The sequence below is a fragment of the Brassica oleracea genome, chromosome C9 (assembly GCF_000695525.1).
Source record: "Brassica oleracea var. oleracea cultivar TO1000 chromosome C9, BOL, whole genome shotgun sequence".
Classification (NCBI taxonomy): domain Eukaryota; kingdom Viridiplantae; phylum Streptophyta; class Magnoliopsida; order Brassicales; family Brassicaceae; genus Brassica; species Brassica oleracea.
In genome coordinates, this window is record NC_027756.1 from 5,190,765 (window position 1) to 5,208,048 (window position 17,284).

The following is a 17,284-nucleotide window of genomic DNA, read 5'->3' on the forward strand; positions in this document are numbered from 1 at the left end:
GGACCGATCGATGGATATATGTTAAAAAACGCATCGATCGATCGAATATCAAGTGTTCCTCGGAATTTCCTCGGAATATACCGACAGAATTCCGAGGAAATTCTGAGGAAAACAAATTTTGGGTTTCCTCGGGATATCCTCGGAAATTCCGAGGATTTCATTTTCCGTCGGAATGTCCGTCAAACTTCAAACTTCGTGAGAAAGTCATTCGGAGGAGATTCTGTCCATCGTTCGAGGAGCATGGTCCAGAAGTTGAAAGACCATGGTCGATCATTCAAGACCGTTTGTAGATCTTTCTCGCGCTTGAAGATGAACTGAAAGTTCTCTCTAGAGAGAGCAATACCACGAACTCTACCAACCAATCTCCAGTGTTTTGGCATATCCTCTATCATTCGAGACATAGACTGACAGTCAGGATTCAGCAGTCTCCCCAGCAGGCTAAGGGAGTTCTCATCAAAGACTCTAAAGCGAGGCTCATCAGGGAGTGTGATCGGCTCATCATCTTCCAGCGTCATGGATTTCATCGCAGAGAATAGTTCTTTAGACATCGGAGCAGTACGTTCGTCAATAGCCTTGAGGAACCACCGTGAAAAGTCTTTTTTTTTAGAAGATCTATTACACGTGATTGGTGGTGACCTTTAATGCGATTGAATTCGGATACCTTTTTCTGCAAAATCATATCAAGAATTGGGTTTGTTGACCAAGCGAAAGAGGGAAAAGAGAAATTTTCTGAAGGATCGGATTCGAAAATATTTGGAAAAGGAAAGAGCAGAAATAAAAGATTTTTAATATTCCAAAAATAGACCGTTGCTCGAAGCCGGTTAGGAAACTCTACTCAATGATGAGAGAGGAAAGTAATAAAGTCAAAACCAACTTAGGAGAAAAAATCAGGTGGAGAGCCTTGACTGAAATTAACTTGGTTTCTTTGTTAAATTAAGATTTAAAACTGATTTTGGATGGATAAATATCTTAATGATAATGGCGATGAGTTCTTGTTTTGTTGTTTGTGGACAAGCAAAGATATGCTCAAGTACGTAACCAAATTAAATAAACAAAACCTTAAAGCATCAGAGTGGAAAGAAGAAAGCAATACCAGAGTGAAGTGAACCATCGTTTAGAATTCTATGGAAATTTTCTATTCATGTTCCAAATCTTATGAATGTCACATCCAATAAAAAATGTTTTTTAATAGAATCCATCGAGATTGGGCTAGTTTAGTGATGTTTCTAGACAGATCCGTGTAACCTTCGAAGTGTTGAGTAGCGACTAGTGAGCGATATATGTATATATTTGCTTGTCTTGAACTGTTTTGACCAAACCTCGATTTATTTATACCGGATTTTGTTTATTGGTTTACTATAAGATCCTATACTCCGGTCCTCTTATCGGTTTTCTATTGTTTATACTTTATACTGGTCGTAAATGATTGATTTGTAATGGAAACGACATCATTGACAAATTAACAAAATAAAAGAAGAAACCCACAAAAATTGCGATATGAAATCTTATCTTTAATATGTCACAATGTACTCGTTCTGGATGCAGACACAAAGTGTTTTTGGTTTTGTTCATTATATCTTTAAGTCTATCTTTCTTTTCCTGAATAGACGAAGAATCTTTTGTCCAATCTCAACATTTGTTTCATTATTGTGAATTGTGATATTGAAGTTTTTTTTAGGGTGTATTGTTTTTTTCTTCTAAATTGCGTTATGAAAAAGAGACCAGCCTCGTTGGTGTGCATGTTGGATGGTAGTCTTTCATTGTATTTATCTAACTTCAAATCCGATGACCTGTGTTATGCTGTAAACGACTTAAAGTGTATGCATATATATTACTAAAGTTTGATTTATGCTCCACACTTGCCAATGTTTGATTTGTGCTCCACACTTTCAAATGTCTGATACTTTTGGTTTATGACTTGGTAATAAAAAATAAAGTTTGATTATAGAACTCAAAACATCTATAATACTCTTTAGTGTTCTAAATATTTTTAGTTGATTTTAACTACAAATTAGTTAAAATAAGTAGTTATTAGTTAATTAAACTTGATTGGTGCTAATTGGTTATTAAATGGTTTATTTATCCCCCTATAATATACATCGAGGAGTTTGGGAAAATATTTGTTTTTCACAACACAGATATCATTAGCATATAACAAGCTTTTTTTAGTTATATAATTTTTCTAGTGTCCAAACGTTTGTTATGTGATGCGGGTCGATATCCGTTTACCTGTTGTAACTAAGTAACTTGAATATCATACATTAAAATCACCATGTGATTCTATAGTTATTAACTTGTTATTTGCTAATACAGTGAAACCACATTTTATAGCTAACCCTCTTAACATTTTTAACCCATGTCTACAAGGTCCACGTGACTATCTATATCAAAGAAAATCCATATAACATGTTACTTCATAAGAAAACATTTTGGTACATTTTACCCCCAAAAAAAAAACATTTTGGTGCAGTAGATTGTCGAAGATTTTCTTACCAGCTACCACAGGTGTCCACAGTCCCCTTACCCTTGGGTAACTATCTTATGTTAGGCTGATATATATTAACGCCAACAACTTACGCCGTTAAGTTCGAGGTGGGCACAACGCGAGAATGATGTGGGGACTGGGGGCAAGAAAAAAACAAACGCCAACAAAAACGGTCGTTACGTCATTATTATTTCTGACGTGTCTTCGTCAGCTCTTGGATTTGATTTTCACTGCTCGGAGCATTTAATTGTTACCAGATTCATCATTTATATTACTGCTATTTAAAGGACGACAACATCTCAAATTTGTAGCAGAACTATTCTATTTAATCAAAGCGGTTATTAAATATATAATCATACCGGTCCTACTCGTACCAATGTAGGGTATTGATAAATGTTCTCGTGACTTTTGTGTGTATTTTATACCAATACGATTTGAAGTAAGAATTTTAAAATCTATATATTCGAACGTACAATACATTTAGCACTGACAGTAGTCTCTTTAACTAGTTTATAAAATTCCGTAATTGTTTCGCCAGCAGTGTTTTGTTTTGTAATGTATTTCAATTTCATGTCATATTTATACATACATATTGTGGGATTATATATGATGAACAGATTTTTTTAAAACGCATGAAAGATTTTTTTTTTAAAGAACGTATAAAAGATGCATACTCTTTTTGAGTCTGAGAAAAGCGAAGGAATCCAAGTCGGCAAGGTCCATGTGTAAGCCTCGATAATACAAAAGTTTGTCCTTAAGTGCGATCCAAAGTTTATGCACCACACGTGTGAAGCTTACTTGGCGCCACGTCAGCATGTATTGCATGGGAGATTGAGGTGATACTATTCTCTTTCGATTACTTCTCAAAGTCAAGACACTCGGGGTAAGGTGTACAGCTGATTAATTAACCACGTTGAAACTAGATCGTGGATGTAATTATCATGTAGATTAACGGGAACATTTTTCAGTGGGCTTGATTGATTTAAAGTCGAACAGGTTGAATAAAACTGCGGGCATTGTGACCATCGAAGTCACGGTATTTGCGGATTCCGTACGACTGGGGCGGGGCATTTATCCGGTAAATTTGATTCGATTCATTATTCGTTTCGATTCGATCCGAAAATTCCGGATATCCGTAAACTTTCGAAGCAAAGCAAATACTAAAAATCAATATCCGTTAAAATCGAAGTAAATCACAAATATTAAAATTTTAGAAAGCGGATATCCGATCCGATACGGCAATATATAAATATATATATATATATATTTTGATTATATTTAAAGTTTATGATGTATAAAATTATATAATTATTATTCTAACATATGATTTGATAAAGTCTATTCACATTATTACTTATATAAAATTATTACATAAAATGAAAAGAACACATTTATGACAATAATAATTTTTCTTAAGTTTTGTGTTATTATAATTGTTAACTAAGTTCAAAAAATTACAAAATATGTAGATTCACTAAATTTTTTGATTTTTTATGATATATATCATGCAAAAAATATTTTACAAAACAAATTTGTATCAAATTTTTAAGATTATTTGTATTAATCAAAACATATGAGATATCCGTAAGTATTCGTAAATATCCGCAAATATCTATTTATTTTCCGGATATCCGTTTTTCCGAATATTCGTATTTTTCTGAAGCAAAACAAATCAAAAAATTAAATATTCGTGACATACGAAGCAAATGACAAATACCTTCAAAAACTCAGATATGTGATTCGTGCCCAGACCTACGTACGACTAATTTGGCCAAATATAATACGCTACATTTGTAATTGTTATATATACGCTACATTTGTAATTGTTATAGTATAATGTTAAAGAGTAAAGACTTGGACTAAAAAGAAAACACATTTCATTTTCACTTACTTTGACCATGAGATAACCAATTAACAATCTTCGCTTACTTTCATGTAACGCAAGTTCATTCAACCAACACCAATGGCTCATTTATCAATTACCCCACCAAAAGCAAACTTACTCGTGTCTCACGGTGGTAAATTTATTGGCTTATTCAGCTTGTAATGAACGCTCAATTCGAGTATCGCCGTTATGATTCTAGACATAGATAGCCATCGTACACTGTGACATGACAAAATATTCATTCTCTATAAGCTGGGACGATTTTGTTATATCTAAAATAATACATATGTATATATTTTGCATGTGCTGTATGAAGGCAGCATGTCATAGGTATGTGCATGTGTTATATGGTTCTTTGTTCCCTATTGTTTTCCTTTTTGTGGGTTGATTTTAAAACAGAAACTCATTGGTATTTTAGGTTTAGCTCATGCCATACAGTGGCGGATGCATGTAGAGCAGGTGACACACCAAAAATATATATGAGTTTTGTTAAGTACCGCAACAGATGACACAGGTAAATTGGTTCAGTCTCTTACTCTTGACACCTCTAAAAGCAGCATTAACGGAAGATCTAGCTGGGTTTTTAGGTAAAAAGGTGTGCGTGGATCCCACCATTTTTTTAAAAACCGCCTCTTACAGTTACCAATTAATTTTTAAGAGACGATTGGTGATGAGTTCTTATACTGTTCGCGGGCCTCACTGACACGTGGCGGTCTACGATTGGTTAGTTTTTAATTTTTAAAATAAATAAGAATCTCTAAATGAGGTTTTAGGGTTAATGGTGCTCTAACTTGAGGTCGATTTTCCTCTACATCTATTTTTTACCAAAATTTGATTAATGTATTTTGCGTTGGGCCAAAGTCGATCTCTATGACACCCCTTAGAGCATGATTAACCCCGAGTTCTTATGATGGGTTCTTAGTGAAAGTTAAGAAACTGTTTCTTAACTTTTAACTAAAAAAGCTAAGATCTTAAATAAAGACTTTAAGAACCGATTATTAGTTTTTTTTAGTTAAAAGTTAAGAAACAGATTCTTAACTTCCGCTAAGAATCTCACTTTAAGAATTCCAGGTTAATCATGTTCTTAGACATAATTCTGGATCCGCCACTGATGTCATAGGTATTTGTTGTTATCATGAATGCCGTGGTTGTTCACTTCACCATGAAGATCTCATGCTAATATGTTAACAGCATGCATTATATTTTAACAACATGCATTATATTCTATTAATAAATGTTTCACTTAAATGAACTGTCGTTACGTAAAAGTAAGTGGAGACTGTTAAACTTTTGAGAGAAAAAAAATCTACAGTTCAGTTCGAAAAAAAAAAAAAATCTACGGTAAAGAGTTCTCTGGAAATTGAAAGAGGACCACTGTTATTTTTTCTTATACTCTATCTGTTCGTAATAAGTGTTTAGCTTTTTTTTTTTCTTATTACACAAAAAATATCACTTTACATTCGATGGAAATTATATTTACTTTCGGCTGAAAATTAATTGGAAACTGCATTGATTTTATAAATAATTTTATTTATTTTAAATATTATTGGTTAAAAATACGTAATTAATAACAATTTACATATATTTCAGATACTTTCTTAATCTGTGTCAAAAATGTTAAAGTGACATTTATTCATAAACGAACGGAGTAATAATTAGTTTGATGCTAATATAAATTTTGAATATTTGTCCAGGTAATATAATTTTCAATTAATTCGATTTCCACAATGGTAACGTTCAGGTTTAATAGATTTATAATGTAGAACCATATTAAAAACAAAAAAGTACAACCATATATTTAAATCATATAAAATGATGGATCGTACTGTATTTAAAAGTTCAAGATATATAAAAAAAAATTACAATGCATGAGTGGGAAAACCATTAACTGTCAATCTCGAGAACTAGAATTGCGTTTTGACAGTTTAACCTAATAGAGAAACACATATTGCGTGAGAATTAGGTATGTTTTGACTAATAAATAATTGAATGAAATAATTAGTTACTAAAATAAGTCAATTATATTAAATTAGACTCACGAATAAGTCATGTTTAAAAGGATAAAAAAAAAACAAAATAGTTTACATTTTTATTCAGATTTTGAGGTCCACAGTTTCACCTTCGTACCACAACACCCAAGTGGTTCTTTAGAGAGAGAGAGAGAGCGCGAGAGAGATTAATAAGCTTCTCTCTGGACGTTACATTTTTTTGTGAACATAGAAACACACGAAACTTAACCAAAACAAACAAATATGGGAGAGGTTGAAAGACATCTCAAGCTTTTATATCATCTTCTCAAAACTCTAAAATAATACTAATTTTTATAAACTGCCTTTTTGTTACAGGAGGAGAAGAAACCAGAAGCAGCAGAGGATAAGAAAATGGAGGAAAAGAAACCAGAGGAAGAGAAAAAAGAAGGAGAAGGAAAGAAAGTGGAGGCTGATGAGAAAAAAGGAGAAAAATCTGAGAAGAAAACTCAAGAAGGAGAACCTACTAAAGATTCCAAAGAAGATTCACCTCCGGCGGAGCCTGAGGCTCCAGCACCGCCTCCTCCACCGCAAGAAATTATCCTTAAAGTCTATATGCACTGTGAAGGCTGTGCTAGAAAAGTCCGCCGTTGCCTCAAAGGCTTCGAAGGTAATCTACACACACACACATATTCTTAGTATTCCTACATCTGAAATACTGTTGGTATGTACATTTTAGTTTTTCATATAATAGTTTCTTAAACTCCAAAACTTTATTTCATCAACTACACATTTTTGGTTAATTTTGAGTATATGTATAGTTAATATTCGTTATATATTTTGTGTGTAGGACCACAGAAAGTCTAAGTTATTCCTTTAACCAAATATAAAACACTCAAACTAGAAAACTCTGTTTTTGGTAAATATAAAAATATGAACTGAATCTTGGGTTCTTGGTTTAATCTATGCACTTAATTTATTTAGGAGTGGAAGATGTCATGACTGATTGTAAAACGGGGAAAGTGGTGGTGAAGGGAGAGAAAGCTGATCCATTGAAAGTATTAGCCAGAGTTCAAAGAAAGACCCACCGTCAAGTTGTGCTTGTTTCTCCAATTCCTCCACCGTCGCAGCCGGCGGAGAAGAAAGCAGAGGAGGAGAAACCAAAAGTGGAAGAGAAGAAAGTGGAGGTAACTTTCTTTATTGTGATATTTTCTGCTTAGTGAATTTGATTGCAAAGAAAAAAAAAGCAAGAAATAAGAGGTAATTTTAAGGGTTGTAAGATAATAAAATGAATATTCATTTGTTTTTTTTTTTCTGTTATTATTTTATTTAAGGTAAACTTTAATTAATTTATTATTCAATTAGATATATTCTCTTTTTGAAGTGATTTCACATGGGATGTATTGGTAGGATACTAGGATTGGTATATTTTTAGTTGCTGGTTTTATGATATAAAACTATATTTTTGTATATGGAATTTGGACTAATTAAGTAGTGGCTCTATCTCCTTTGATCAAAGGAAAAAAAGAAGAAGAAGAAGTGGCTGTATTAACATTTTCTGGCGATTTTTTTATGTATCAGCCTCCCGTAGTGGTTACGGTGGTCCTCAAGGTTCACATGCACTGCGAAGCTTGTGCATCGGAGATCAAGAAACGGATCATGAGAATGAAAGGTTAGCTTTTTTACTTGTACAGTTTCTTCTTTTTTTTGGTAAATAATTATACAAATTCTTAGACATAATAATATTATATTTAATAATATATTGGATTATTTATATAAACATTCATATCGCATTAAGCGTGGTCTATTTTTCTCAACTTTACTCTTTCTCCGGGAGAGCAACATTTCAGACTTTGTTAGGAAATTTTATAAATGTAATCAGAAATATTTTTTTTTAGATTTTAACTTATTTTTGGCTGTCTAGTTTGTTATCGGTAGATAAAAGAGTTTTTGCATCTAATAACCAAAAAAAATATTAAAATTCACCGACTAACCATAAGAAATACATGGCTAGGATATAATATATATTACAGCAGCAGCTTGACGAAAATACCCTTGAACCAATTTACCCCACGCGCATTGAATAGGAAACGTAGCAGACCTATGATGTTCTAGAGAAAACAAAAAGACAAAAGGAGAGAAAAAAAACGGGAGTGAAAGAGGTAAATTTTTAGGGTTTAAATTCAGCGACAGAAATAAAAGCAGAGGGTTGCATAATCAACAATGGCCTTTTGTAAACTGTAACTCGACCACTGAGGTGCTGGTGAAGTGGGTACGTGTTGGAGAACGACGGACGCAACCATACAGGGCAGCGGTGACTGAACGGGCGCGACACAAACAAGTACTGGACACAGCTGCATCGTGAAATCACCGACTAAGAAGGTGAGTTACTTTCTAAATAAGGTTTTGGTTACAGAACAGGGGAACTTTTTGTTTAAATTTTGGTCAGTTGGTGTGGAATGTTTTGTAAACCGTTTCTATAAGTTCATGTTTGTTGGATCTGGACATGCACTAGTACTGTAATGTCGTCCATGGAGTGGTTCTTGTGAATCATGTAAGCTTATGGTGTAGTAACTAATTTACTCTATACTATGTGTTATAGTAAGGAAATTGTTATGGAGTTGTTATGTGACCGATTGTTTGCTGTTTGTAATTGTTAGTAAATTGGTCTGGTAAAATACGGTATCCGTATGTTTGGGGTTGTGACTATGATATAGTAGTTGTGTAGTATAGTTTCCGAGTAGGATATAGTCTTTCTTTAGTAAAGTTCCCAGGTAAATGGTAAAGGGAACCACGACTAACCAACGTAACATGTTGCTTTTCTATGTAGGATGGAAGAGATAGGCTTACCGGAGAGACTATTTGAGACGGGGTTCGAACCAACGGGTCGGAAGCGTATCAACAACTACTTCAACCTAAGATGGATCCAAGTTATCAAAGACAGCCTCACATACGCGCAGAATGAGATGCTGGTGGAGACCCAATTTCGGCAACTTCTACAGATGGGCCATCATACATTTTCTGTCATGTTTGGTCACCAAATATTGTCCCGTCAGTTGGTAACGGCTAAAGAGTATGAGCTGTGGTGGCTACTTGCGGGGAAGCCAATTCGATATGGAATAGGGGAGTTTGCGTTAGTTACTGGCCTTAACTGTAACTGCCCACCGCCCAACTCACTTACAACAGGCCGTGTGGCCCACCCTAAAAAGAAGGGCAAAGGAAAGGGGAAACTTGTCCCTTGTGATGGACCGGTGTGGAAATCTTTGTTCGGCAGTGATGATAAGATAACTCCATCTGATATCATAAAACGGCTGGCAATGCGGGAGAAGTACAAAGACGACGAAACTAGATTGAGGTTAGCACTTTTGCTGTTGGTTGAAGGGATTTTATGCCCTACCAGTGGGTCAACAAACATTAGTGCAGAGGTGGTTGAGATGTTGGCCGATCTGGATGGGTTTCTAAAATATCCATGGGGTCGAGAATCCTTTATTTTAACGATCAGAAGTGTTAAGGGACGGTCACCTGCGCAGTATGCAAGCGACACAATAGCAATACAAGGGTTTGCACATGCCATTGTGTTGGTAACAGTTTGCTGCTGCCCACAGATTATCTGTGAATCCCCTGCTGATAGGGTATTGCTTGAGGAAGATGTCCAGATTGAAGACATCGTTGAAGAAGTGTGTTCTCGGAGTTTGAAAATAAATGTTGTGACGAGTAGGAACTTGGAAGTTGAAGGCCAGGTATAGTAATAATTGAAAACTTCAATAGTTGTATTTTTACGGTTTAAAACTTATCTTGTATTCGTTATGCTGCAGGCAACTGTGACGTCTATTCTATGTCCTAATCATAGTATAGATGGGTTTAGAGATGAAGTTACTGATGTCACGGTAACCCACATGGTTGCACTCATCAACAACAAATTTCCTTTTGAGCACAACAGTTGGTCAGGGGGTGTGAAGGCAGTAGACGCAAAGAGATTGCAGGAAGTAGGAGACGACGTTGGTTTAGTTGATGAAAACGCGCGTGGAAGCAACTTTCAACCAGACAGTTTCTCCCCATACCACACAGCCGTCCCTGAGTCGCATGTTGGTCACTCTGGTTCTACTGGTGCCCCATCAGAAGATGTTGAGGCACGTGTGCTGCAAGTGGTTGGGAGTTTGAAATCCCATTTCGACACAGTTTTATCTGGCGTGAAGAATTCATTGTCTGAAGAAATTAAACAACTGAAAGACCTGTTACTGCGGTACACGAAGGATGACAGATCCTGGTCTCCACATTTCTCCACAGAACCGGAAGAAGACGGACAACGGTGTCCTCCAAGCCGAATGGAGGCCATTCCAGAAACGTCACCACCCCCTCTCCGTTCAACCTTTGGAGAACATGTCGATGGAGGTTTGGCCAGTGGGACACAACCAGGACGCAATCACATGATTATGGTTAGTTCGGTGTTCTATTCAATATGGCACATTGAAATTACTTTACTATCTTTATAATGCATCAAATAAAGCTAAATACTTCATTTGTTTACGCCTATTTGCACTTGTCTAACCAGGATCAACATAATGTTGGGCCGTCTTCCCCACCTTTGCCGTTTGTTGCTACATGTTCCGTTCAACCCGCCTTACATAGTACTGTTGGAGGAACTGGAGACGGTGATGTCCCCGCACCCCCGCAAGCACCACCATTGACTGCTCTTTCAAAGAGCTTTCAATCAACGAGCAAGGACATTCAGTTTGGAGACCAGGTAGGGTTGGTGTTGAATAGTCAGACAGTAAATTTTAATTAAACCGGTCCTATACTATATGATGGGCGTGGTATAGTATACTAAACGGGGTATAACATACATTTTTTGGAATAGAGTGCAAGTGACGATGAGGACATTTCGTTAGCGCAGCTGCGTCGTAAGATGAAGGTGAGCACTACAGGACATATACTGTCCTCTACAACTGTGGATGTTCCGTCTGAGCATGCTGGCGAAGCATCCAATCAGATACTCACGCACCTTGAAGAGACTGACGTAAGTTTGTTTGTTAACTGGTATTTTATAATTTGCGGTGCTTATAGTGTAGTATTTGTTGGATTAGTATGATCCACTATTTTCTTACATCAACTATTTGTTGTAGTTCCCCCCAAACTCACATTACCATTTTCCTTTGTTTAAGGGAGACGGTGATGACGTTGCAACTTGTTTGCCCGCGATACCACGCAAGAGCACCCGCCTGCGAAAAAGGGCGAACAGATATACGCCACCCGTTGATGGAGGGAAAAAAACTAAGCTCAATATTGCTGAAACAGAACAAACCGTCGAGAAAATTGTTCAAATGGACGCTGAGCTTCCGCAGGCGTCGACACATGACCCGATAGGAACACTTTTGTCAGGGTTTTCACCATTTGTTGGCCTCAATGCTTTTCGTGTTGCGGCGTTTCAGAATGTAACTGCAACACAATTGTAAGTCTCACATCATGTTCAATATACGAGATTATCAATAGCCCATATTCATCAGGAATTATTTCTCTTATAGTGACTGCAACGGTGGGGAAGGTGCCACAATATCAAATGTGGTGTTCAAGGATGTTTTTCATGGAACTCGCCCCCTTCACTTTGAGGTTTGTTCCCCCGCCTGAACGTATCTCTATCTTTGGTTATATGTTCCCAGACTGACATACCTATTTATAACAGGCTGCTGACATGGTTGTCAGCTTCATCCGCCACCGCAACTTGGTAGAGGGCAGCCACCGGTTTGAATTCTTGCCCTCTGTGTTCTTACGGTCACTTATTCGGGAGTTCAGACAGGCCCAGAATCCAGGTTGCAGTTCAGCTTTCAATTTCACAACCGTCAGTGGTGTCTCCCTTCCGAGCATTCGTAGGTGGTGTGTTGACATCGATGTTCTATATTGCCCTTTCCAAATTGATGGCCAGCATTGGGTTGGTGTTTCCATTGATTTAAAGCAGTGGTGCATACATGTCCTTGACTGCAACACTGCTTGTGTCTCTGAGACCAATGTTGAGAACACATTACACCCAATCTCAGTAATATTTCCGGAACTGGTGAAACACTATGGTGGACCACATCCAAGGCCCGGAGTACTAACAGAATGTATGCCAGTTGAGCGTTTGGACATCAATCTCCTATGTGAAATTACAGGTTAGGTCCTACTACCTTCCGCTAGTATTTTCATAGAATGTTTCATTTTATGTTGAAGTCCATAATCTGATATGGTACAGATTTTATTCCATACTATTTTTCTTGACCATCTGAGTAGTATAGTACATGCTTGCGCTTAACCATCGTCCCTTGCATTAGTCACTTTTTACAGGCCAAATTTATTGAATGCTAACAGACTTCCTCCTTTACCTAGGCTTATCATGTGTTGCGTCAGTCATCTTGCTCGAGCTTCATGCAACAAAGAAGCTTCACCTCTGCGAACACATTACTGAAGGTTGTATCCGTACTGCGGGTGAGAGGTATGCTGTTGAAGCGTTCGCCACCTTTAATCCTCAGCTTCTTGCACCATAAATTATTTGGATGTTATGTTCTGTATTTGTTCCTACCGTTGATCCATTTCTGTTCCCATCTTAGCAACAAACTATTTCTTCCTCGCTTCTAAGTTTGTACGTTTGGACTCGTAACCTATGTTTCTGTTTTTCCAAACTATGTGACTTTGTTTCGAATGGTAGTTCAACAACGTGATTCTCGATTTATAGATTCTTATGATGCAATATAGTTGGTTACGAAACTATACAAGCACCGTTTAATAAAATATAATGTCTTGCCTACACTCTAAGTCTTGCCTAGCTACTCAACCGCCCGCTTATGTTGTCCATTTATATTGTATTTCACCAACGAGACTCCATCTTGCTCGAGCTTCATGCAACAAAGAAGCTTCACCTCTGCGAACACATTACTGAAGGTTGTATCCGTACTGCGGGTGAGAGGTATGCTGTTGAAGCGTTCGCCACCTTTAATCCTCAGCTTCTTGCACCATAAATTATTTGGATGTTATGTTCTGTATTTGTTCCTACCGTTGATCCATTTCTGTTCCCATCTTAGCAACAAACTATTTCTTCCTCGCTTCTAAGTTTGTACGTTTGGACTCGTAACCTATGTTTCTGTTTTTCCAAACTATGTGACTTTGTTTCGAATGGTAGTTCAACAACGTGATTCTCGATTTATAGATTCTTATGATGCAATATAGTTGGTTACGAAACTATACAAGCACCGTTTAATAAAATATAATGTCTTGCCTACACTCTAAGTCTTGCCTAGCTACTCAACCGCCCGCTTATGTTGTCCATTTATATTGTATTTCACCAACGAGACTCCATCTTGCTCGAGCTTCATGCAACAAAGAAGCTTCACCTCTGCGAACACATTACTGAAGGTTGTATCCGTACTGCGGGTGAGAGGTATGCTGTTGAAGCGTTCGCCACCTTTAATCCTCAGCTTCTTGCACCATAAATTATTTGGATGTTATGTTTAGATAAAACGTTTCCAATGTCTTGCAAAAACATCCACTTGTTTACTTCTGTCACCAACTTTGTATTATCTCTCGTTGTATCAATTTTGGTCCATACAAATTCAAATCAAGATGATATTGCGTCCTTTAAAACATATACACGTGTTATTTATTTATTCATACTCATCTGACTCATCTTATTTATTGAAAGCATTTGTGTAGTGGGGTCAAAGTATATTTACCCCTTCACTTTGATAGTACTATTATTATTTTTTTCTTGATGATTTTTTTTGTTTGTTTTGAAACATGTAACTTTTAGGAGTGGAATCTGCTGAATCAGATTTAAAAGGTTCTCAAGTGACAGTAAAAGGAGTGTTTGAACCGCAAAAGCTCGTTGAACACATTTATAAACGGACTGGAAAACATGCTGCCATTATGAAAATTGACCCACCGCCTCCACCGCCACCTGAGGAAGCAGCTGCGGCAGCTGAAGCAGATAAGAAAGAAGAAGGTAAAGGGGACAAGGGCGGAGGAGAGTCCAAAGGGGAAGAAGGCAAGGACGAAAAGAAAGAAGGGGAAGGCGAAGCAGCTGAAAGCAAAAACGGTGGCGGTGGTGGTGAGGAGGAGGGAAAAGTTGTGGATGTGAGGAGGATAGAGAATCCTTATTACTACTATTATAATTACCAACTACCGCGTGTGGCGGTTCCGCCTATGGAAATGCCGCCCCATGCTTATCCGCCTCAACTATTCAGCGACGAGAATCCAAACTCATGTTCCATAATGTAACAAAAAAAACTGCAAACGCTAAAGGGTTTATATGGAGAGTATTTTGAACAATTTTGATGAAGTTGTAACTTGATGTCTCTCTTTGCATGTGGTTTTCCTTTACTATGTTTTGTGCAGCTCTATTTCTTGTGTAATTTACATTGAAAAGAACTCGCCAATTACGAGTTATTTCAAATGCTATAAGCGATCAAATAAATAAATTACAGTAGTATATATCTATTAATTCATTTTAATTCATAATATATAGACTAATCGTTTAAAGTAGTGGTAATAAATATGCTTTTATTTTTGACATGCACCAAATTTGATGTGATCATCCCACCCTTTACAAGTCACCGTAGGTGTTAACTACTAAAAAGCTAGCTAAAATGCTTCCTTGTTTACCAAGTTACTATTTAATATTACAACTAGGAGTGGACACTTCGGTTATTTTTCTTGGTTCGGTTCGGGTTGGTTAGTTCGGCTTTAGTATTTTTCCAACTAAAATAAACCATAGTTAGTTTGGTTTGGTTTGGTTCGGTTTGTGTTCAGTTTGGTTTATATTCAGTTCGGTTTGTATTTCGGTTTGTTTTTTTGGATCATTTTAGTTAGGTTCTTCTTACTTTATTTTTTTACGAGAAACTATGTTCTAAAACATAAACTATGTGAACTAAATTCAATATAAAATTGAAACATATTTTTTTAAAAGTCACAAAAGTATATAAGAATTAAAACAAATGAAAGTTAACTAAAATAAAAAAAACCAACATCATTAGTAATATCTCTTATATCATTATTAAAAAGCATGTAATGAATCATTTATGTGACGTTGTAGAGAAGAACTTTTGTTTTTAATAAAATTTGCTTTAGGTTTTAGATTTAGATTTAACATCCACGTTTACATATACAAAAATATAAATATACAAACTTTTCTATTTTTTAAAATCAAATATTTTGATGATTACATTTTAGGTAAGAAGAATATATGTTAATGAATGAAAAATAGTAAATATGTGATATAGTATTAGAATTTTATCATATTCGTATTACTAATATTTTTAATTTAAAAAATTACAAAACACATTGGTTTCTCGATTCGGTTCGGTTTAAACCAAACCATTCAGGTTGGGAAAATCTTCAACCAAATGGTTTGAAATAGATTTCGGTTCGGTCTAAATAGGTTTCGGTTCGGTTGGTTCGGTTCGGTTTTTTTGTCCACCCCTAATTACAACTGAAGAGTTTGCTTTGCACCAACTGCACTATTCTGTGTAAATAGCTTTGTTCATTTACCAAAAATAATCTGTCGCATTATTCAACCCCAAAAGTAAACTACAGTAAAAACTTTATAAATTAATAATGTTGGGAATATAATATTTTATTAATTTATAGAATGATTAATTTACAAAATGTTTCATTTTTCATTTTTCTATTTTTAAATATTTTACTTATAAAATAAAAAAATAGTTCATTTACCGTGTATATACATTAACTAAATTTTAGAAATTAGACTTTCATATTGTTTTATTTTATTATTTAGTTTATATATTTTATGTTTCATAGAATTTAAATGTGGTGTTAGATATAATTTTACTAATACTACAAAATATATTGGAATTTTAAGAAATAGAGATAATTTCATTGTGGATATAAAACTAGCAATATCATGTTTAGTTTTTACTTATGAAAAATGTATATATAGATAGATTATTAATTTATAATTTTAATGAGACAATATATTTACATAGAATTTTCTAAAAAAAATATTATTTTAGTTATTTTATCAATTTATGATTTTATCTCATATTTTGAAACAGTTCCATTCAAAACCGAAAAATTTATTAATTTATAGAATTTGTTAATTTATCGTATGTTAACTTATACAGTTTATACTGCAGTTGGAAACTTGTGGAAGAACAGTAGAGTTCATATAAACAGTCCCTTATTCATATATTTTATAAATAACTTTATAATATTACTACCTAGAACTAGAAGTAACCCATTTTTTTTTTGACTCAAAGGAGTAAAGTTCAAAGGCCAGAGAGAGTCGAGGGATATTATTGAGAGAGGGTTCCCGGCCGACGGCGAGGCTCCTTTAGCCACCGTCGGTCCGGTCTTGTTTTTCAAGTTTCTTTTAAATGTGGGTTTATGTTTTTAGGTTATAGATCTGTTGGATTTAGTCTCGGCGGCGCACCTATCTACGGTGGCCGTCCGATTTTGTCTCGGGAAGTGATGGCTTTCTCAGCATCTTATTCGCCGGTCTCTGTTTCCGGGAGATGGTGGCTTCTTCAGCACCGAGATCGCCAGCTTTTGGTTCCGGGAGGCGGTGGCTCTCTTAGCACCGCTAGCGCCGGCTAGTTTCTTGAGTTACCTCACATCGATCTACGAATCTGAGCCTCTCTTGTTAATCTGCCTCTCGTTTCTGAATCTGATTCCGCATGCATGAATGTCGGTGATGATGATCGATTGTAGGCGGTTTTATTCTCTATTAAATTCGTAGATCCGACTAGTTATGATTTTCGGTATGCTTTGTATACGAGTCGCGGTGGAAAGTTGGTTTTGAATGGTTTCGGCTCAGATCCGATGACGGCGTCGCGGTTAGCCGTCGTATTGCGGATTCCAGAGCCGAAGGAAGAAGAGAGGGAGGCGCGCGCTTCGCGAGGATCGAGCGGTGCTCCTCAAGCTAGGGTTTTCAGAAGTTGGATCTTTTGGCCCATAATGTTAGTT

The 17,284-nt window shown here is 36.0% G+C and overlaps 3 protein-coding genes across 5 annotated transcripts in view; 2 read left to right on the plus strand and 1 right to left on the minus strand.

Annotated features, from left to right (window-relative positions):
- Positions 1 to 548, minus strand: part of LOC106314176 (uncharacterized protein At4g02000-like) — a 7,956-nt gene extending 7,408 nt beyond the window's left edge. The window contains exon 1 of the mRNA XM_013752103.1: positions 193 to 548. Within this exon, the coding sequence (XP_013607557.1) occupies positions 193 to 548 (356 nt within the window). The remainder of the gene's footprint in view (positions 1 to 192) is intronic.
- A 5,921-nt stretch (positions 549 to 6,469) lies between these two features.
- Positions 6,470 to 14,746, plus strand: LOC106319119 (translation initiation factor IF-2). The gene is made up of 5 exons (XM_013757358.1): positions 6,470 to 6,631; positions 6,716 to 7,007; positions 7,322 to 7,524; positions 7,919 to 8,009; positions 14,115 to 14,746. The coding sequence occupies exons 1-5, from the start codon at positions 6,623 to 6,625 to the stop codon at positions 14,579 to 14,581; spliced, it is 1,062 nt and encodes a 353-aa protein (XP_013612812.1). The 5' UTR covers positions 6,470 to 6,622; the 3' UTR covers positions 14,582 to 14,746.
- On the plus strand, positions 10,588 to 12,315 carry LOC106319120. 3 transcript variants are annotated; one of them, XR_001265431.1, is made up of 4 exons: positions 10,588 to 10,773; positions 10,890 to 11,081; positions 11,196 to 11,944; positions 12,018 to 12,315. XR_001265431.1 is itself a non-coding variant. In XM_013757360.1 (3 exons), the coding sequence occupies exons 1-3, from the start codon at positions 10,663 to 10,665 to the stop codon at positions 11,424 to 11,426; spliced, it is 534 nt and encodes a 177-aa protein (XP_013612814.1). In that variant the 5' UTR covers positions 10,588 to 10,662; the 3' UTR covers positions 11,427 to 12,315. The 3 variants fall into 3 exon arrangements, 1 of the variants encoding a protein (XP_013612814.1); XR_001265432.1 differs by having other exon boundaries at positions 11,196 to 11,786; positions 11,860 to 12,315; XM_013757360.1 differs by having other exon boundaries at positions 11,196 to 12,315.
- Positions 14,747 to 17,284: the final 2,538 nt, after the last annotated feature.